The 21702-nt window shown below is 49.3% G+C and overlaps 1 protein-coding gene across 16 annotated transcripts in view; it reads left to right on the plus strand.

The window, feature by feature from the left end:
- The window catches only part of LTBP1 (latent transforming growth factor beta binding protein 1), a 349094-nt gene that overhangs the window by 126923 nt on the left and 200469 nt on the right, over positions 1 to 21702 (plus strand). For 11 of the 16 annotated variants that reach the window (XM_028140136.2, XM_054727800.1, XM_054727804.1 and 8 more), the window contains exon 1: positions 20539 to 20762. In XM_028140136.2, coding sequence (XP_027995937.2) covers positions 20540 to 20762 — 223 coding nt within the window. In that variant the 5' untranslated portion in view covers position 20539. Of the gene's footprint in view, positions 1 to 20538; positions 20763 to 21702 lie in introns of those variants that run through there. The other 5 variants (XM_054727794.1, XM_054727797.1, XM_054727796.1 and 2 more) reach the window with 1 other exon arrangement.

The raw sequence follows: 21702 nt of genomic DNA on the forward strand, positions 1-21702 counted from the left end.
ATGTCTGGAACCACACGCCCTGGCAGCTGTTGTTTTCATGAAGGCCACTTAATGGCTACAGGTGCATCTGGTAATGGCACCGCCTGCCTCAGATCCAGCAGAAACCAGAGCTCTTGCTCCCACACACTCAGAACTGACTTATGCATAAGTTTCTTCCCCCCTCCCTCTTGCCATGGCCTCCCTGAGGGTGTAGTGGACTTTCCCACTCCATTGACTTTGACCTTGGCCATGTGACTTTCTTTGACCACTGGAGTGTGGGTGGAGGGACAGTGTGCCAGCTCTGAGCTTTAAAGGGCCTTGTGTGGTTGCATTCTTCCTCCTTCCACGAAAAAGGCCTGGATCCAGTCTGCTGCCATGCTAACTCCTTTGACATCTGCAGATTTTCTTAGATTACCTTATCAGCCGGGCAGAAAATTTACTTTTTAAGACAATCTGGACAAGTCAGTTGTTAGTTTCAGTCGAGTAGACGACACTGTTTTAATCAGACAGGATACCTACAGGTAGAAAAAAAATGCCATTCTTGCCACAAGGGACCCCCCATAAAGTGTGTGGGGGGTGTAGATACTTGACTCAAGAAAAACCTATCTGAGCTGGCCAGGTGCCTCTAAGGAGGCCTGGTAGAAGAGCAATGCCACCAGAGATGATATTGGTGAAATTAGATTATTCAGACTCTCGAAAGGAATTTGTAAATTAGAGTTGAACATTAAGCAGCTAAAACAGAAATGGAAAGCCAAGTAAAACTGGCCAGAGAGAAGCTTTGTATCATGTTAATGTTGGGTACATGAATGAAGTTCGTCAGCATTTTCTGAAAAGGGCTGGGGATAGGGCACCCTACAATGTATTGCTAAAAGTACTTTGGATTCTTAGTGTCTCCCCAGTTAATGGAAATATATCCTTCATGAGGTCTGGCTTATACGGCTGGCTGTTCCTGGGTTTTCTGGAGACTTTTATCTCCCTTATTGCTGCACACAGCATTACTGTACCACCCCATCCCTTGAGGCAATGTGCATCCCTCACAGTGTGTGGTAGCCTAAGACCCCAGCTAATACATGTTCTATTTGTGCCCTTCCCTCTAACAGCTGCGTGTCCTGATAGCTCAGAGCACCAAGGATTGCCTTTTAGAGGGGAAACCCAGCTGCTTTAATTCGTTTCTACACTCCCCTTTTAGCTCTTCCCCCTGTCCACACCCCCTCACTTCTAAGAAAGCTTGGGCTGGGTTGGCAGATGGACAGAGGGTGGGTGGGTCCATTCCATCAGTTCCTAAGATCTCCGAGACACTTAAAAGAGTCGTTCTGCCCGGACTGGGGCTCCGTAGGGCCTCATGTGCTATTTATTTATGTTTGCGTACCAATTTGGATTTTTCATAGAGCATTCTCGGGTCTCAGGGGTTCTAGCTCACACGGAAGGTTCCATTTCAGTTCAGTAGCGTGGATAGGAACCTCTTCAAGAAGGCTCCCGACAACCCATTAGGCCTCCTATTCATTCATCATCCTTTCTGGTATGGGGTTTTAGGCAACTGCAATGGGGGTCTGTGTGCAAATACATATCAGACATGCTCTGCCATGTCACAAACATGGAAACAGAGCAAAATGAGACGCCTATTTTTAAAGGAATTTTGAAAAGACTCAGTGGAGAATATGGGTTGTAATGTTTCTTGTCAGAAATCCAGTTTCCAAAACACACCTTAATATACCTCAAGAATGTGTATATATATTCTTTAAAACTTGAAGGGTATTGGCAATTATCTTCTTATCTCAGAAGATCGGGTAATTAGGAAATTTGGACATAGGCTCATTGGTCTTCATCAGAGATACTATGTAGATCCCATCCTCCTCTTCCTTTTTATCTATTTAGCACTTACCATGATTGATATGCATTCATTCATCGATATATTATAATATTAGCACATTATTTGACTATATAAGACATACCCTGCATGTTATTCATATGTTTGTTAGAAACCAAAAATATGAGTTAAAAATTGTCAAGACAGATCTTATTTATTGAAAAGAGTGCTGTGTTAGCTCTGTAGAAGTTGTTAGGTGAGTACAAAGTCAAAATTTGACTCTCTTTAAAAAACTTGTCAACTTTATTATATGTAGGACTTTTATGACAATAACATACTTTTAAAATTATCTAAATACAGAGCTTCTGGCAAGAATTGTTTAACTTAAAAATTATTCAAATGCACAATTAGCCTTTCTAATAAGTGGGTTTCTTCTGTTGGTTGAAATTCGTTTTGGTACCTTTCAAACAAAGTCAAGCTATCAGGCCTGATCTGGAAATTATGTAGAAACCCAAGTCCACAGTAGAAATTTACTTTATTCTAGAGCCTTTCATAGTATAGACCATCATGAAAGCACGCATCTTGAGGAGAAATTTTCCCATATTTAGCAGCTCTTGGTGGTTTTGCTCTAGAAGAATCGGGAGGTAAATGTCACTACAGTTTGAATTTTCCTGAGTTGTTCCACAAACAACAGACTCGTATTTGCATCGTGTTTAGCAGCTTCTGAATTATATCTTTGCAAATTATTTCACATGGTCCCTGCCACAATCTTGTGAGTTAGATGGGGTGGGTGGCATTATTCTGCGTGTCTTTTTCTTCACTCTAGACTGCAGTGTCCTGGAGGGTGGAGCCTCTGAGTGGTTTTACTGTGTCCTGTCTCGTTAAACCTCTGAATATTAGTTTTTCTTTCAAATACATAGCTTAACACTTATCCACAGGGCTGTCGTACGAATGAAGTGAGATGAAGGATATGATACCTAACAGCCAGACACACAGTATGGGATCAGTCTGTGTTTGCTTTTCTCTTTCATCCCAGCCTTCTCAAGTACTTTGTGTCATATAGTTTTCATAATAATGCTCATTGAAAGTGTAGGAGAGGCACTGGGGTATGTGAAAAGGACAATGGCTTGTATCGAAATCCCAGCTCTACCATTTCCTAACAAAATGACCTTGGTCAAGTTTCTGATGAAAGTCTCTGTAGTGTCCCTGTCTGTGAAGTGTGCATGAGTGTAATGTATGTGGTTGTGGTGTGTATTTTGAGCTCTGTGGCTTAGCAGGCACTCAGTACCCATTTCGTGAGTCCATATATCATGCAGGCAGTGCTCTGTGCATTTAGAAATACCCATAAATTCTGCTTGTAGGTTTTCTAGAATCTAGGCCAAAAAGAAAAGCAGAGAAGAGGAGTGTGCATGTGTTTATGTTAGTTTATCTACTGCTGTGTAACAAATTACTCCAAACCTTAGTGGCTTAAAGCAACAAATGTCTGACAGTTTCTGTGGTTCAGGAATTCAGAAGTTCCTTAGGTGATTGCTTCTGGCTCGGTTCTTTTCTGGCTCAGTTGCCATCAGGGTAGCAGCCGTGGCTGCTGTCATCTGAAGGTTTGACTGGGGCTAGGCGATCTGCTTTCAAGATGGCTCACTCACATGGCCATTGGCAGGAAATTTCCAGTTTATTGCCCTATGGGCCTCTTCACAGGCTCTCACAGCCTGGGTGCTATCCTTCCCCAGAGTGAGTGATTCAAGAGAGAGAGAGAGAGAGAGAGAGAGAAGAGAGAGAGAGAGAGAGAGAGAGAACAAGACAGAAGCTGCAGGGCCTTTTAGGATCTGCTCTCTGAAGTCATAAACCATCACTTCTGCTTCAATCTATTCCTGTAGACAAGAGTCACTAAGACCAGCCCATGCTCAAGGGCAGGCAAGTACACATCACCTCCTGAAGAAAGAATTATTAAAAAATTTGTGGGTGAATTTTAAAACCATCAGTGTTCAACTAGAGAGGCATTATTTTGATGAGAGTCAAAAGCAAAAGAAGTTGAAAATGAGTAACCTAAAAAGAATGAACTGACAGCTGGAAGATTTACAATGTGCAATTGCTCATCAATGATTCATTTAGTATTGGCCAACTAATCTTTTTAATGTTATTTATCACATGATATTGGAGCACAGCTAGGTATAAAAGGACGATTTTGAAAAACGAATTTTTTTTTAGACGGAAATCTTTCCTAATGATGAGATCTATTGAATTAGGCAGTAATCCTTTGGGGAGAGACGTGGGGGCCACTTGATGGAGTCATTTAAAAACTGAGCCAGAGAGACATTTGTGCTGGGAGGAAAAAAGAAAGACAGAATCTGTGTTCTGCAAGCTTGGATATCCCCGATTCTATCATTTTGAATTACTTCACAGATTTCAAAATGCCAGTTTTCTTCCATGTAATTAATTGCTTCACCAGATCAAATTGGAGAGTTGTTTTGGAAGTTGCGAAATGTTCACATCTTCAACTTCCTTAGTGCCACTTAAAATAATATGTGTTCAAATGATACTTTGGTTTGCTCTGGATTTTTATTGCTTATGAGGAAGCACTGGACTCCCTCAGAGGCACATCGAGGTGTCTACTTCTGAACCTGCAGCCACAGTGGCTCAGGATGCTGGTCCAGGGAGCAGGTTTAACTTCCCTCTCTGCCCTGTCTCTTGACTTTTTTCCCCTTTCAAGCAGAATTTAAATTTTGTAAGCTGTGAAAGGTCATTTTCTTCCTTCTGTCTGTCTGCCTTTAGTGTAAGAGAGAAATTCCCAGGTTCCCTTAGGAAGATAATGGAACCCTCGACCGGCACTCACCTTTGTTAAAGTTTTGTCCCTTCCAGGTATTGGCTGTTTGAGGAAGAGTCACTTCTCTGCCCTTCCCTCAGACAATGGAACTGTCCTGGCTTCCCAGCCTGAGCTCCTCCTTCCTCGGGTCACTTACCTTCATTTCCGCCCCCTCATTCTTTCCTGTGTCCCCCGCCTCTCACCACACGTTCTTTCCCCTTCTCAAAGAAGGAGACTCATCAGCTGGCATGTTTGTTATGAATAGAAAAGGAGGATAAAAAAATGTAAACCGTTTTCCTTAGTTTGCGTGAAGCCAAGGGTAGGTTGGAGGAGTTGGCATAGGTTCATAAATAGAAGTATGTGCAGAGCCAGGTGAAGATGTGGGGTGGGGGGGTTGTAGTGTTTGGGCATGCCTGTGCGCTGAGAATCATGGAGGGAAGGGGGAGTTTGGTTGGGTCAAAAGGATGCAAGGTGGAGAGAAAAGGAGGAAAGCTTTCCTAGGAGCAGAAACTGTATGTGAAGGAAGTGGGTGCATGAGCGAGGGCTGTTGGCCCGTCCTGCCTGGCGAATGCCCTGGCTTTCCACATGGGATGCTGTAGGAGGTGAGGCTCGCTTGGGTCTAGATGGAGAAGGGTCCTGATTTTTTTTTGAAGGAGTTTGATTTTGTGCAAAATATTTGTCAGAGAAACTATATAGGCTCGGTGGCATCCTAATTCTTAGTCAATGGTAGAGATACTCTGGGACCCCCATGAGAAATGGCCCCCACTCCATCAAGCTTGTGCATAAGTCATGAAATTTGTTCCTTGGTAAACACATAGCTCAGTCGATATCTATCCCTTTTAGTCAGACTTGCTTCTCCACATACAAATAAACAGATGTTATTTATGGAAATGGTGAGTGATAGACCGATAGCAAATGCCTCCGTCACTTGTCTTTGGGAAAACAACAAATGTGGGGATAAATAAATCCCGATTCAGTTCCAAATGAAGGGACAGACAGTGTGAGTCATGTGAAGCATACCTAACGCACTTGCTCCGTAAGGAGCCCAGGCAGACTAGCCAGGTTGAATGAGTATTAGAGATGGAAGACAGGTATGTGGTTACTGCTCTGTCACTGTAACTTGTTCACACAGGGACAACATTGATGTCCTCCCCTCATGGGTTGTACTTAAGCCTCTCCCCCCATGGCCACGGGGTAGCATCCAAAGCTGTGCTGCTGCAAGAAATGGTGTAGGTTCTTAAGGGAGGTAGAGATTTTCACATGAAAAAGTGCATCTTTTAAATAGTAATGCTCCCTTGGGAGGCACTAACAAAGAGTAACATCTTGAATGTTGAGGGCTAAAAAAACCCCCCACCCCTTAGCAAACTCATTTAACCCTCTCCAAGTGTGGTTCCCATGATTGGTAGCCTTCTGGATCAAGGCCAAAGATTGCATTGTCAACTCAGAACTGAGAAAACAGGTACAGGGAGCTCCCTCTCCCTCCCCTGACTTTCTTCTTTGCTACCTTTTATATATATATATATATATATATGTGTGTGTGTGTATGTGTGTGTGTGTATGTATGTGTGTGTGTATATATATATATATATATATATATATATATATATATATATATACATACTAGAGGCCCGGTGCACGAAATTCGTGCACTGGGGGTGGGGGTGGGGGTGTGTGCCCCTCAGCCCAATCTGCACCCTCTTCAATCTGGGACCCCTCAGGGGATGTCCAACTTCCAGCAGTCGGACATCCCTCTCACAATCCGGAACCGCTGGCTCCTAACCACTCACCTGCCTGCCTGCGTGATTGTCCCTAACCCCACTGCCTGCCTGCCTGCTCGCCCCTACCTTGATCTCCTGCCAGCCTGATTGCCCCTACCTTGTCCTCCCCTATCAGCCTGATCACCCCAAACTGCCTGTGCCTTGGCCCCCAGTCTGGCCTCCCTCTGGAGGCACCACCCCCATAACCCCAATGCTGCTGCCACTGCAGCTGGTTATGGCTGCCTGAGCCTTGGCCTTTGTAGCCACTGCGGCTTTGTCTGGAAAGATGTCCGGAAGACAACCACTCTAATTAGCATATTATCCTTTTATTAGTATAGATTTGGGGACCATTAAAACCACGCAGAACTTGAAGAAAACACATGGCCCTGGTCAGTTTGGCTTAATGGAGAGAGCATCGGCCTGTGGACTGAAGAGTCCAGGTTTGATTCTGATCAGGGGCACACATGCCTGGGTTTTGGGCTCAATTCCCAGTAGGGGGCCTGTGGGCGGCAGCTGATCAGTGATTCTTTTTTTTTTTTTTTAATATATTTTATTGATTTTTCACAGAGAGGAAGGGAGAGGGATAGAGAGCTAGAAACATCAATGAGAGAGAAACATCGACCAGCTGCTTCCTGCACACCCCCCACCAGGATATGTGCCAGCAACCAATGTACATGCCCTTAACCGGAATCGAACCTGGGACCTTCCAGTCCGCAGACCAACGCTCTATCCACTGAGCCAAACCGGTTTCGGCTGATCAGTGATTCTTATCATTGATGTTTCTATCTCTCTCTCCCTCTCCCTTTCTGACATTTTAAAAATATATATTTTTTAAAGAAAACACATGAGCTTCACTTTGGGCTTTGTCATCTTACAATATCCTTTGTGCAGTGTTTTAACTTCCCTCAACTTTCCTTTACCCACCTTTAAAGTGCAATCTATTTTGGGGAAGATGATCAGGAAAGTGATTCCAATGGGTAGAAGTTTTTTTTGGAGGGGATGGGTCATGAAGATATTTAAAAATTGAGCATGGTGATGGTTGTACCACTCTGAATTTACTTTAAAAAACCAGTTCATTGTACACTTTAGGTGACATGTACAGTATATGGATATTTCTCAACAAAGCTGTTCTTTTATTTCTTTTTAAATAAAGACCAGTCTTATAATCAATTGCAGATGTTTACAGAGGCCCCTCAAGATTTGCTCACCATGTCCCAAATCACGGCTGTGATTCCCAGTTGCCTCCAGTCCTGGTGGATCTGGATGGTGTGGTTTGCAAAGGAGAAGGTGGCAAGAGGCTTATGGAATTTCGGCAACCCCATTCCCCCGGTCTCCTCATAGGGCACCAGGGCCATTCCCACTGTGCCAGCTCTGCTCCCTTTAACCTGTTGGGCAAAAGAATCCTGCGTGCTCTGGCCAGAAAGTGCATTCTTTCTTAGGTGGCCCGGATGCTTTTTTTAAGGTCGTTTTATGGATTCAAAAGAATAAACAGAGATGTGGAAAGCTTTTGTCAAAATCCTTTTACATGGTTCTTCCAGTGTCATGGGAAATGAGATGTGGCTCTGAATTCATCCCAAAGTGTGTCTTTGGGCAAAAGCACCCAGAACGGCACAACTCCTGCAGAATGCCCCACACACTTTGCTGTCAGGACTCAGGGGGGCTTGAGGGTGAGCGAGGCGGCGGTGCCAGCACAGGACCTGGGAGAAGGTAGCGCTTTCTACACTGCCCAGGCCACGTGGACTACAGCAGTACCCGCCCAGGTGGGCGGGGTGTTTCTGCTGTTTTGTTTTGGTCTGGCCTCCACCCCGTCAGCCACAGACCTGTGCCTGCACTGAGACTGAATGCTTTGATGGCCCTACTTTTTGGTGGACAGTGGATGCACTCCCAGAGACTGGCAGTTAGACTCTGGTGGCTTCTGAGTCCCTTGTGGGGAGAGTCTGGCCCTAGGTCAAGAACAGACTCAGGCGTCCTCGGCCAGGAGGCCTCCTTGGGCTAGGGGCCGCCACAGTTTGAAGGCTGGCCATGACCCCAATCCTGGCAGGGGTCTCCTCTGGGGTGCTGGCAGGCCTGGGCTAGGGCTGCGGGAGGTTTAGAGGCTGGTCACGCCCCCGATCCTGGTGGGGATCTCCTCTGGGGGGCTGGCAGGACTGGGTTAGGGTCACTGGCGGTTTGGAGGCCGGTCACGCCCCCGATCCTGGTGGGGGTCTTCTCTGGGGTGCTGGCAGGCCTAGGCTAATGGCCACCCTGGTTTAGAGACTGGTCACGCCCCCGATCCTGGTGGGGGTCTCCTCTGGGGTGCTGGCAGGCCTGGGCTCTGGCGCCGCAAAGGGAGAGGTTCCTGAATCTGCTTCCCACACACCTAGGCTAGGATACATCTTGTAGGAGGCGGCTTTAATGCCCGGGGTCGGTGACCAGGTCCTCCGGAGCCTCGCTTTCTGGGCTGCAGTCCCACGTCTCCCAGTGCCCCAGCCTCGGATGCGCCCATGCAGTTGCCCCCACCACCAGCCACCTCAGCGCAGGCTACAGCAGCTGAAGCCAGCCTCTTGGAAGCCAGGCCACCACACCCACCACCTCTAGTAGCTCTCTGCTGCTTGCTCTCTGTGGCCTGTCCACTGGGGTGGGGGAGTGCTCCCAGCCCAGAGGCCCTCCCTCCCTCCGCAGCCTGGCTTGGGAAGCTGGCCTCATGCTGGGGCTACTATGCCAGCATGCCCACTCGGCTACTATGGGTGCGACTCGGGCCCCATGGAGGCCAACCTGGAGAACGTGGACCCCAGCTCTGCATCCGGCTGCTGCAGATGGCCTCGGTGGTCAACTACCACCTGCTCCTTCCACTGGCCCCATTGATCCCTCTCAGCACCAGCCATTTAGGCGAGGGTGGCGATTGCCCAGGGACATCACCCCTGGAGGGGCTGGCTGGGCCCGGCCACGCCCCCCGGGTCGCGATGGGTCCCAGTACCCCCGGGAGGCTGCTGGCTGTGCCCGGCCACACCCCCCCCACCCACGGGTCGCGATGGGTCCCGGGACCCCTGGGAGGCTGCTGGCCGTGCCCGGCCACGGCCCCCCGGGTCGCGATGGGTCCCGGGACCCCCGGGAGGCTGCTGGCCGTGCCCGGCCACGCCCCCCCGGGTCGCGATGGGTCCCGGGACCCCCGGGAGGCTGCTGGCCGTGCCCGGCCATGCCCCCCCGGGTCGCGATGGGTCCCGGGACCCCCGGGAGGCTGCTGGCCGTGCCCGGCCACGCCCCCCCGGGTCGCGATGGGTCCCGAGACCCGCGGGAGGCTGCTGGCCGTGCCCGGCCACGCCCCACCGGGTCGCGAGGGGTCCCGGGACCCCCGGGAGGCTGCTGGCCGTGCCCGGCCACGCCCCCCGGGTCGCCATTGAACCTGGGACCCCCGGGAGGCTGCTGGCCGTGCCCGGCCACGCCCCCCGGGTCGCCATTGAACCTGGGACCCCCTGGAGGCTGCTGGCCGTGCCCGGCCACGCCCCCCGTCGCGATGGGTCCCGGGACCCCTGGGAGGCTGCTGGCCGTGCCCGGCCACGCCGCCCCGGGTCGCGATGGGTCCCGGGACCCCCCGGGAGGCTGCTGGCCGTGCCCGGCCACGCCCCCCGGGTCGCCATTGAACCTGGGACCCCCGGGAGGCTGCTGGCCGTGCCCGGCCACGCCGCCCCGGGTCGCGATGGGTCCCGGGACCCCCCGGGAGGCTGCTGGCCGTGCCCGGCCACGCCCCCCGGGTCGCCATTGAACCTGGGACCCCCGGGAGGCTGCTGGCCGTGCCCAGCCACGCCCCCCCGGGTCGCGATGGGTCCCGGGACCCCCGGGAGGCTGCTGGCCGTGCCCGGCCACGCCCCCCCGGGTCGCGATGGGTCCCGGGACCCCCGGGAGGCTGCTGGCCGTGCCCGGCCACGCCCCCCCCGGTCGCCATTGAACCTGGGACCCCCGGGAGGCTGCTGGCCGTGCCCGGCCACGCCCCCCCGGTCGCCATTGAACCTGGGACCCCCGGGAGGCTGCTGGCCGTGCCCGGCCACGCCCCCCCGGGTCGCGATGGGTCCCGGGACCCCCGGGTGGCTGCTGGCCGTGCCCGGCCACGCCCCCCGGGTCGCCATTGAACCTGGGACCCCCGGGAGGCTGCTGCCCCGGGAGGCTGCTGGCCGTGCATACCACGCCCCCCCGGGTCGCGATGGGTCCCGGGACCCCCGGGAGGCTGCTGGCTGTGTATACCACGTCCCTCTAGGGTTGCCATCACTTACCAGGACCCCCGGAACTAAGAGGATTTGGCGCCGCCATCTTGGTTTTCTCAATGGCCAGTTAGGCCACCCGGAGTCCCGCCCCCAGCCTCTGGCAGGCCCAATCATGGGCATAGCGGAGGTGCGGTCAATTTGCATGTTTCTCTATTATAATGTAGGATATAAAATAATTGATTTTTACAGAGAGGAAGGGAGAGGGATAGTTAGAAACATCGACGAGAGAGAAACATCGATCAACTGCCTCCTGGACACCCCCTACTGAGGATGTGCCCGCAACCAAGGTACGTGCCCTTGACTGGAATCGTACCTGGGACCTTTCAGTCCACAGGCCGACGCTCTATCCACTAAGCCAGTGGTTCTCAACCTTTCTAATGCCGCGACCCTTTAATACAGTTCCTCATGTTGTGGTGACCCCCAACCATAAAATTATTTTTGTTGCTACTTCATAACTGTAATTTTGCTACTATTATGAATTGTAATGTAAATATCTGTGTTTTCCGATGGTCTTAGGCAACCCTGCTAGCAGTTCTCAACCTGTGGGTCGCGACCCACAAGTTGAGAACCGCTGCGTTAAGCCAAACTGGTTAGGGCTTCTTTGCTACCTTTTAAGTTATGACCTGATTTAAGTCCTGTCGTCCCGGGAATGTGTTTCTTCAACTCTTTTTTTTTTTTTTTTTTTTAAGTTTTTATTGATGTTCGAGAGAGAGGCAGGGAGGAGAGAGAGAAACATCAGTGAAAGGGAAACATGGATGGGCTACCTCCTGCACGCCCCCTACTGGGGATTGAGCCTGAAACCCGGCATGCACCCTGACTGGCAATTGAACCAGCAACCTCTCTAGGTGCATGGGATGCCGCTCAACCAACTGAGCCACACCGGCTGCGCTCTTCAACTCTTTATCACAACATTTCAAACACCATGGTTCACTCAGGATGGGAGGGCAACAGTAGGTTCTCCGGGTTTCAGAATTAGGAGCAGAGGAGAGAGTTCCGGATATGTTGTTCTAGACAGGGGAGGTTTTAAAGTCACGTGAGAGACATCACTGTGGGACAGCCTGGTACATACAGTTGCAGGCCCCCTCCCGTCCCCGCTGCTGCCTCTAGTTGTGGTGCCTTCAGCAGGGCTGCCACCTCTTTCCTCGGACTGCAGCCCACAGCTCGTTCCTGGCGGTTCCTCGTCCAGAAACTGAAGTAGGCCTAGACAGTTGAACCCCGTCAGCGTCTAGGATGTTAAAGAAAAATATCTTAGAAAAGAGGTCAGAAAACGAAAATGCCCTAAAGCCATTGGTTTGTTTTTCTAGTTCTTCACTTTTATTACCAACTGTATTTTCTTTCTCCAAACACTGGGTCAGATTCTGCTGGGTAAGTAAACTACGATTAGTCCTTTGACTGTAAAATATATTATACCTTCAAACATATTTGATTTTGTTCCCGGGATAAAAATAGGACCTTTAAAAAATATTTTTAGAGAAGAGAACGTACAATGATTGGTATTTAAAGAGCGAAAACTCCAAGGAAAAAAAGGAAAGATAAAATCCTGTAGTCACAAGGTGTGCTTTTTAAAGTCCTGCCGGGGCAGCATTGGTGTCTGGATGTAGGGCAAGACTGAAGGTGAGAAAATGTGATTCTAGGTGGAAATCTTAGTTCTAAAATCTCGAGTCAAGGCAAAACAAAGATTTAATGAGAAACAGGAGATGAGACCAAACTCCTGAAGTAAGTGGAAATTGGAGATGAAATCTGCTGTCTTCATTGCTGGATCTGTGCTTAGTCCTTCAGCCAATCTCCCCAACCTGAGAATCAACGTGCATTTCTCTTCTTTGGTGGTTTTTATGGCCTGGTGACAATTTACATCAGATCACGGAGTCTGGGTAGTAGTGTTTTTAATTTCTTAGTTGCTTTTTGTCTAACAAAGGGAGTGAATACTTAGTAAATCACAAATATGTTTATTATAAACTCAGCTCTCGACACATCATGAATTTTATTTATGGAATTAGAGGAAATTTCCATCATTTGTCAATTTGATTTTTTGCATAATATGTTGTGAAATTTTGGGAGCAAATAATTGCCTATTTTGCTATTGAAAAGTGTTTGGGAAATTTCTGTTCTTGTTGTTGACTCAGTTATGCTCTCATTTGGCATGTTTAATTGAAAATGTTTACTTTTTATATCATTGGCCATTTTGGGGTAATGTTTTAATGATTTGGGAAAAAATGTGTTTTGTAATAATTGCAGGGTTTCCTGATTAACAACAACTGTGCTTTCCCTTGACCCGAAACTTCTATGGCTAAAGCATTTCTCTCTGACAAATATAGCATGTAACAGGAGTATTTGGAGGCTAAAGGTGTCATAGGAGTATTCTTTTGACACTGCTAACAATTACCCCATAGACAAATATTGTTATTTAGCTTCCTGTCAGTGACGTTTGTTCATTCATTCTATTATTCCTTGAGCACTTACTTATGACACATGTTGGGTATATAGTAGTGACCAGGACACTTCTGGAGTTGGTATTCTGGTGACAGTAATCAAACACTACATATATAAAGTATTTTTATACTAAACTAGAGGCCCAGTGCATGACATTCGTGCACTGGGGGGAGGGTGTCCCTCAGCTCGGCCTGCGCCATCTCACCGGCAGTCAGATATCCCCCAAGGGGTCCTTAGTGCTGCTGCAGAGGTGGGAGAGGCTCCTGCCACCGCCACTGTGCTCGCCAGTCATGAGCCCAGCTTCTGGCTGAGTGGCGCTCCCCCTGTGGGAGTGCACTGACCACCAGGGGCCAGCTCCTGCATTGAGTGTCTGCCCCCTGGTGGTCAGTGCGCATCATAGCAACCAGTCATTCTGTGGTTTGGTCGATTTGCATACTAGCCTTTTAATATATAGGACTAGAGGCCCGTTGCACGACATTCGTGCAATGGGGGGAGGGATCCCTCAGACCGGCCTGCGCCCTCTTGCAGTCCGGGACCCCTTGGGGGATGTCCACCTGCCGGCTTAGGCCCGATCCCCCCCCCCCCCCCCCCGAGACATCCCTCTCACAGTCCGGGGCTCTCGCAGTCTGGAACCCCTCGCTCCTTCCTGCCCGCCTGCAGTGGAGGCGGGAGAGGCTCCTGCCACCGCCGCTGCTCTCATCAGCCATAAGCCCAGTTGGAGTGCACTGACCACCAGGGGGCAGCCCCTGCGTTGAGTATCTGCCCCCTGGTGGTCAGTGCACGTCATAGAGACCTGTCATTCCACCATTTGGTCGATTTGCATATTAGGGTTTTATTATATAGGATAGGAAATGTAAAGCAGGGTTTGAGCGATAGAAGTGTGGAGGTGTTGCAGTTTCATGCCAGGTAGTTAGGAAAGGCCTCTTGATAAGGTGACATTCTGGAGAGGTCTTTAAGGAACTGATGGAAGAAGCTGTGTATATCTGGGGAAGAGTATTCTGGGCAGAGGGACAGTAAGGGCAAAGGCCCAAGACAGGGGTGTGCCCAATATTTGAAGAATAGCAAGGAAGCCAGAGTGAGAGGGTTGGGGAGAGGTGTAGCAGATGAGGTCAGGGAGGTCACAGCTGTGGAGGCCCTCCTAGGTCGTCGGCTTGTATTCTTATTTAGAGCGGGAACCACCGAAGGGAGGAGTGTCATGATCTAACTGACATACATTTAAAAAGGATGGACTGAGTGCTGAGTGGAGAATAAACTATAGGAGGGCAAAGAAGCAGGAAGTCCGCCTAGGAGACCATCAAAATAATCCAGACAAAAGATGATGGTGGACTCCACCAGGGTTGTCATGGAGGTGCTGAGAAATTACCAACTTCTGGAAATAGAGCTAAATGGGATTTGCTGCTATGTTGAATCTCCAGTGACAAAAGGTCAAGAATTGACTTGCCATTTTCTGAGATGGGGAAGACTTGCAAAAGAACAGGTGTGGATTTGGGTACACGAGACATTAGTCATCTACGTAGCAAAGTTCCATAAGCAGTTGACTAGTTGGGTTCTTGGACACACACACACACACACACACACACACACACACCCCTTCAGTACCCACGTGCACACATGCATACACACAAGGGAGAGGTGGTCCAGGCCATACTTAAACATTTTCTGTGCAGAAGTCTATAGATGGTATTGCCAAATCCATAAAGACTGAGCCCTGGGGCCCTCCCTGGGTAGCATCACGAGGAGCAGTGGTCCTCAAGGCAGGAGAGAGAAGCATGAGCCAAGAGGGTAACCTAGAAGCAAAGTGGAGAAAGAGTATTCTGTGAAGCAGTGTTCTACTGTCAGAGAGGCTGAAAGTTTGAGTAAGAAAGAGCCAGAGAATTTGCCATTGGCTTTGGCAATACAAAGACCACCAACGACCTTCAGATGGGTGGCTTTGGGGGAAGGGTTGACAGGGAAAGCTTGATTGCAGCAGGTTCAAGTGAGGATGGGAGGGGAGGTCGTGGAGAGAGCTAGTCGAGCAGCTCTTTTGAGGAGCTTTGCTGTAAAGGGAACAGACATAGAGCATTATCAGCAATGGAGTGGAATGGGGACAATGGGAGGTGGGGTATTCTTGGAAAGTGGGAACCAGGGCATTACAGCATGTTTGCGCACTCAGAGAAGGAAGTCGTTGAGTAAGCATGAGAGGAAGGGGCTCTGTTGCTTCAGTGGAGGCATTGGCCTTAGATAGGAGCACCTCCTTCACCAGGAGGGAGGAGGGGCAGCAGCAGATGCAGGTCAGGTGGGGAGGTCTGGGTCTTTATAATTTCTATTTTCTCTGAAACAATAAGCAATCCCATACGTGACTGTGCGTGACTAGGTAGCGTCTGCATTTCTGCCCAAGTGGGTATTTTTGGGGACTGTATTTACCTTTTCAAACATGGCATACATTTAATCCCTGATTTTGATGAGCAGTAAGCAATTCTTTCAGAAACTCAGAAGGGATCCAAAAATTTATTCTTAAATGAAATGATTTAACAGGCTCTCCTTCTTGGCCTCTCTATAGGTCTGTCTCCTTACAGTATAAAAATGGAAGGAAATCACGTGTGTATGGGAAAGAGAGAGACGAATACCTGACATACAGTTAGTTTCCTTCAGTGAATATTAAGGGAGAAGTGAGAGGAGGAGGAAGCTCAGATGTTTTCATTTATATCGCCAATGTAGCAACTGTTTATCTGTGTACCTCTTTGTTTAGTTCCTTCTCCTTGGAAAAACCTCAAGAGATGGTTTTGGATTGTAACTCTAGATGCTTATCGGAAGAAGCGCCCACATCAGAACTAGACATCCCCTCTGCGTTCCCTCCTGGAGGGTTTCCCGGGACGGGGGCAATCTGATGAAGTCACAGACTTGATATAAATTTCTCTTTCCATAGCACCTTTCTCGAGGAACACAGAGTATTCTGTGGGCATTCTTTTACCAGTCCAGGAGGAGTTACGTAAGCCTGGGGAGCCGAACAATTGAGCCCTGTTATTCTAAGCATTATTTAATACAGTTTATGATTTGTCCTTCAAAGAATTCTTGGCCTCCGGGCAAGCAGCGAACTGCAAGTGGAAGAATTAGCTATTAGCCTTGTTTCTGTCACATGTGACCTGGGCACTGCATCAGCTCCGAGGTCTCCTTGAACTGGCTCCGGTCATGGGCCGGGTGGGGGCTCTTCCCCACAGCGAGGCTGCTTCTGCCTCCCCCCCCCCCCCCCCACACACAGGACATCGCCTGTGCGGGTGGGTCCCCGCTGTGTGCGTTGGATGCGTGTCAGGTGCTGTGGGCCGCAGCATTCTGGCCGAATGCAGGGGAGATGGTATTCGTTCCCGACATCTGATGTGCGTCTTGAACTTGTTCTATTTATTTCTTTGGCCGCCGTGGCTTTGGGTCACATCCTAGTCTAACGACTGAAAGAGGGCAGCTGTGCTCTTTTCGAGCCTGAAGTCCATTTGTTGGGAACAGGACTCGCATTTTTGAATTCTTCCCCATCCTTAATGATGGGGAAGCGGCAGTGAAAGCTTTTTTTTTTTTTTTTTAGGGGACGGGGTATCGGCTTCCCTTCCATCCCCGTCGCCGCCATTCACTCGGAATATCTGTGGTTTGCCTTCCCCCGGGTGCCAGCGCCTCTTCTCGGAGGTATAAACTCACCCAGGGCCTGGCAGAAGCTGCAGACAGGATGTTGACTCTCGAGTGTCTTGACGGGCTGACTGACTAGGAGGCCCCGTGGAGGTGCTCCGTGGCTCCAGGCGATCTGTGTTCCTCGCCAAGCCTCTAAACCCAAGGTCTGAAAGTGCTTGCTTCACGTTTCTGGGGCCGGTGGACCGACGGGGATCTGAAAATTACATTTTTTTTTTTTCTTGGTCAGAGGGACCACGCACGTGACAGCTGTGCCAACAATCCCCCTGTTAACTCCGGACTGGCCTGACTCTTGCTTCTCAGGTGTGCGATCCTCAGCCAGCCCATGGGGGCCACTTGGGGATGGTCTTCTGCCATCCAGGTGACTGTGGGCTTCAGAGCCTTCTACCAGAATGACCCCCACATCCGTGAGGCTCCCCTCTCTGTGGATCATCCTTTGGATCACTTCATGTTTTTCATGTTTATTTGGTACTTACTCCATGCAAGGCCCCAGGGGTCCTCAAGTACTCATGTAGTCAAGGCATTTGAGGAAGAGGCCTCGTAGGGACCAAGCGGCCTCGGAAGGAAAAGCCACTGTCACTCAATCCTCACAGAACTCGTGAGAGGTGAGTCGCATTGTCTTCAGCTTGTCACATGCGAGGCATTTGAAACTCTGAGGCGTGTTCACTTAGTTTTGAGAGTTACCAAAAAAAGGCATTTTTAAAGGCACCTAAAAAAACACAACAACAAACCCACACGTATATCTTAAACTCTCTTTACACGATACCCTCGCTATGTGGAAATGATTTGAAAGGAGTGTGGACAGGAAAGCGTATTTCCTAATCCATTTCATGTTTATGGAGACCCTCGTAAAGCTAGGCAGGACAGTTGAGTGTCAAACAGTTGTGAGTGTTTCAGCACTGATTTTGAGGTTGACGGAAGTTATTTATAAGGAATAAATAAATGCCTGAAGACACAGGAGCACCCGCTGAGAATACAAGTGTCTGTTTTAGAATTAGATTCCTTTATACCAGAATTCTTGTAAAACACAAGGGGAAATATGACATAAAACGTGTCTTCTGCTTCCAAGAAGATGTGAACATTGTAAAATATCAGAATTAAGTCATATGAAACTGTCTCTGCCTTTTTGAAAATCCAGATGATTCTAAGCCAATTTTTTTTTTTTTTTTGGCAAAGAAATAGAATCAGTTTTTAAAAACAATAGGCTCAGAATCTCAAGTGCCTGTGAGGGACTACCGGAGCTGGGGGGTGAGTTGGGAAGGACGACCAAGCGCTGGCTTTTGTCGGCTGTCTTCGGCTGCCGGAGGGAGCATAATTTAGGTGCCGATGTGAGCATCTGCAGGGCAGGTGCCACGAGTGGATGCCAGAGAAGACAAAATAGTTGGCACACCCCTCCTCATTTCGTTATTGAACCCAGAGCCAGAAAAAATATGTTTATATTCTTTTGAAGTGGGACTCTGTTGTCTCTTTTTTTCCTTGGGCTTCACACACACAAAGTATTCTCAAGATATTTGTTAAGCATCGTTTGACAGCTTAGAGTGTAGGCTGATTTTTTTTTTTTTTTTTTTTTGGTGCTACTGTAAAGAAATAAAACTGTCTGATCGTCAGATCTGAATTCTGTTGTCGTTTGTGACATCTCTGAGATAACAGTCGTAGAAAGGTTTTGAATGTCATCTGAGCATTTAAAGCAGGGGTCGGCAAACTGTTTCTTTCAATAAAGTTTTATTGGCACGCAGCTACCCCCACTCATTTACGTATTGTTCCTGTCAGGCTGCGTTCCTGTGACCACTGCAGCTTTGAATAGTTGCAACAGAGTCCTTTAGGCCCGGAACCCTGACATAGTCACTATTTGGCCCTTGGGAGGAAGGTTTCTACACACCATATTGTAAGGTGTTGGTAGACCCGGTTGGCCACGAGGGTATCTCCCCACCTCAGATCGTGGGTCCTGACCTGCTCCTGTGTGTGTTAGCAGCACCGGCGAATGCAGAAGAAATGGCCTCGGAAAAAAAAACATCTGAAAAGAACGGATGGTATCTACCCTCCGGAGGGATTGTTTTCTGTTGTAAAGTGAGAGGACCCAGCCAGCCTGGGGTCTTCACGTCCAGCCTTCTCTGTCTCGGTGTCAGTTATCTTTGGGAACTTCAAGGGCTACCCTGTGGAGGGGGCATTGGACGGTGAGCCCTGGGCAGCTGAATTAGGACTAGGGGGTGCAGCCGACGGTGAGGCTACACTCAGCTCCAGAAGGAAGAGCGCTCGCTAGGAACTGCCCGTCACTAAATGTGCCAACTTAGTGGAGAGGGAGCTCCCTGTCAGTAGACTCGTTTCCATCAAGGTTGTGTCCGAGGACCTTGGGGGCCCCATTCCAGCCTGGAAATTCTAGTGGCTCATTTGGTGAAGGTGCTTTGTTTCCAAACTCAGATGTTGACCACCGTTTCTTTTGTTGAGGGCCTGCCTATCGAGGCCGCTTCGATGAGTTTCTGAAAGTATAATCTTGGTCAGATAAAAGCAGGATAAGGGGGAGACCCGCTTCTGGTGGGCAGGGGAGGGCAGAGGAGTGACCCAGGGGCCCTGTTCCCTACTGGCCCTGAAGCCTCAAAAAAGGAACCAGCTGTCTTCAGCCGCCGCCACCATCTTTGCGTTCTGCCTGGGCTCCCGGAGAGAGGAAAGACTGGCTGCCACAGATGGAGAAATCAGTCGGGATAGGGTTTCGGTATCACACTTTGCCGGAGAGTTCATAGTGGGGCTTGGCTGTGAACAGCAGCTCTGGGGGAGGCCATACATCCTCCGGGCAGCTCCGCTGTTCTAGGCCCAGAGCGGCCGTGGACAATGCGTACATGAGTGAGTGTGGGCGTGTTCTAGTAAAACTTTATTTACAAAAGCAGGCAGCGGGCCGGATTGGATCCGGGGGCCATAGCTTGCTGACCCCTGATACGGACATTGAAAGCTACAACTGGCTAGAAAGCATCGGTTCCAGTTTTCTCCTGTCTTGGAGAAAAGGTGAAAGGACAGGTCCGAAGTCACACCAGGCTGAGCTGGGGCTACCGCCTAGACCCTGACATTCAGATTCGTGCCCCTTTTATGCATTCGTGCAGCCGAGTCACAGCGCTGGTTTCACAGAGGGCCCTGTGAGTGCAGCAGCGAGAGCTCCCGGGTGGTACTGGAGACGAGGCAGCCGCGCAGCCCTGCGAGCTGGCCCCCCTTTCCCCCCCCCCACCCCCCCCCGAGACGGACCCTGTTCGCCGTCAAACAAAATAGACGCTGCCTACGTTTAGGCGGCGGGAGAACGCCCCGGAGTTGTGAAAAAGCTGGGCTCCCGCAGCTGCGTCACGGGATTCGATCACGGCAGCCGGCAGCGCCAGGAGATTTGAGACAGATGTTTTCAGACATGCCGCACGCCTAAAACATTTCCAGGGGTCGGGCTGCAGCGGTGACTTCATAAGTGGAGAAACAGGGAAAGTATGCGAGGCGAGGACACAAGCGTTTATTCACCGCTAGGTGCACGGCCAACCTCTGTGCATTACATCTGCCTGTCAGGGCTGGCTCTTTCATCTGCCGTGCCCTCGGTGCTGCTCTTTGTCTGCCCGTGAATAAAGTGCAGCGTTGTGGTTAGTAATCCCACTCCAGTGACTCGACTTCAAATGTGGTTTTGGAGTGCATCCCAGAGCTCTGTTTGCTAAGCTTCCTACTCCTGTTTCAGAGACACCACTGGATACAGAGCAGCGAGCACGGAAGGCTTCCCTCTTCCCTTAAACCTGTCGGGCTGTGGGCTCTCTCTTTCCCCCTCGCGCCCCTTTCCTTTCTTCTTCTTCTTTTTTTTTTTTAACCTTTTTAAAAAAAATTTTTTTTTTATTTTTTTGAAACCTTCTGAGGCACGTTCATGGATACTAAGCTGATGTGTTTGTTGTTCTTTTTCTCCCTGCCTCCGCTCCTAGTGAGTAACCACACTGGCCGCATCAAGGTGGTCTTTACTCCGAGCATCTGTAAAGTGACCTGCACCAAGGGCAGCTGTCAGAACAGCTGTGAGAAGGGGAACACCACCACTCTCATTAGTGAGAATGGCCATGCTGCCGACACCCTGACGGCCACGAACTTCCGAGTGGGTGAGTTCCTCCACGGTCCCTGCCTGTCCTTACCGAGTAGTTTTATGAGATCGTAGCATTTAGACGCCCCCCCCCCCGCCCCCCCGCCCGGCCCATACACACACGGCTCTCTGTTTGAATGGGTTTCTATGAGTCTAAATATGCTTTTTTTTTTCTCTCCCCCTCCCAAGAGTCCTTTTAAATTACTTTTGGAAGAATTTTTAGACTGGTTATTGGTTTCTTAGAGAAATGGCAACTAGGGTATCGATCGCCCCTTATGGCTTATCACTGAGGCCGCCGTGTGGTGATGGGGACGTATCAGCCGGACGGGAGGAAATAGTTTGAGAGGAAGACCACAGCTTGCGCTGGTTGACTTCACATCTTCTCTTCTCACTGATACACAGGGTTTATGTTAGCTGTGGCTCCTGTTGTAACGTTCGGAAGGTGGTGATGACATTTCAATTTGTACTCCACGAATATGTCCTAAGGAAGTTTTAAAAGTTGTCGGAGCCCTGTGCTTTAGCTTGTAGGGAAGGGACACAGACTTGCATCTGTGCCCACGTTTCTGCTCTCTATCAAAAGCCTGAATTATAAATTGACACGGGACACAGATTTGGGGGGATATATGCTAGTGGATTACTGTCAGCACTGGAAACCTTTTTGTATTTCATAAATAATTTAAATATGAAACATAGTCATGACTGACTGCAAAAAAAAAAGGCTTTTAACTTTTTCAAAAAAAAATTTTTGTTTCTTTTTTACTTTTTGGTAAGTGGAGAAAGTATTGCGGTCCACCGAGTGCTGTCACACTGCCAGGTTGTCATTCAATACAGTATTTTTGTCATGGAAAAATGTCTTTTATTATTTTTTTGACCAATTATGGTTTGCCATGTGTACTCAAATAATCACAGACACCCACGTTACTTTATGAGTTACTCACAAGAATAACCCAAATGTCAGA

Source organism: Eptesicus fuscus, chromosome 16 (genome assembly GCF_027574615.1).
Source record: "Eptesicus fuscus isolate TK198812 chromosome 16, DD_ASM_mEF_20220401, whole genome shotgun sequence".
Taxonomy (NCBI): domain Eukaryota; kingdom Metazoa; phylum Chordata; class Mammalia; order Chiroptera; family Vespertilionidae; genus Eptesicus; species Eptesicus fuscus.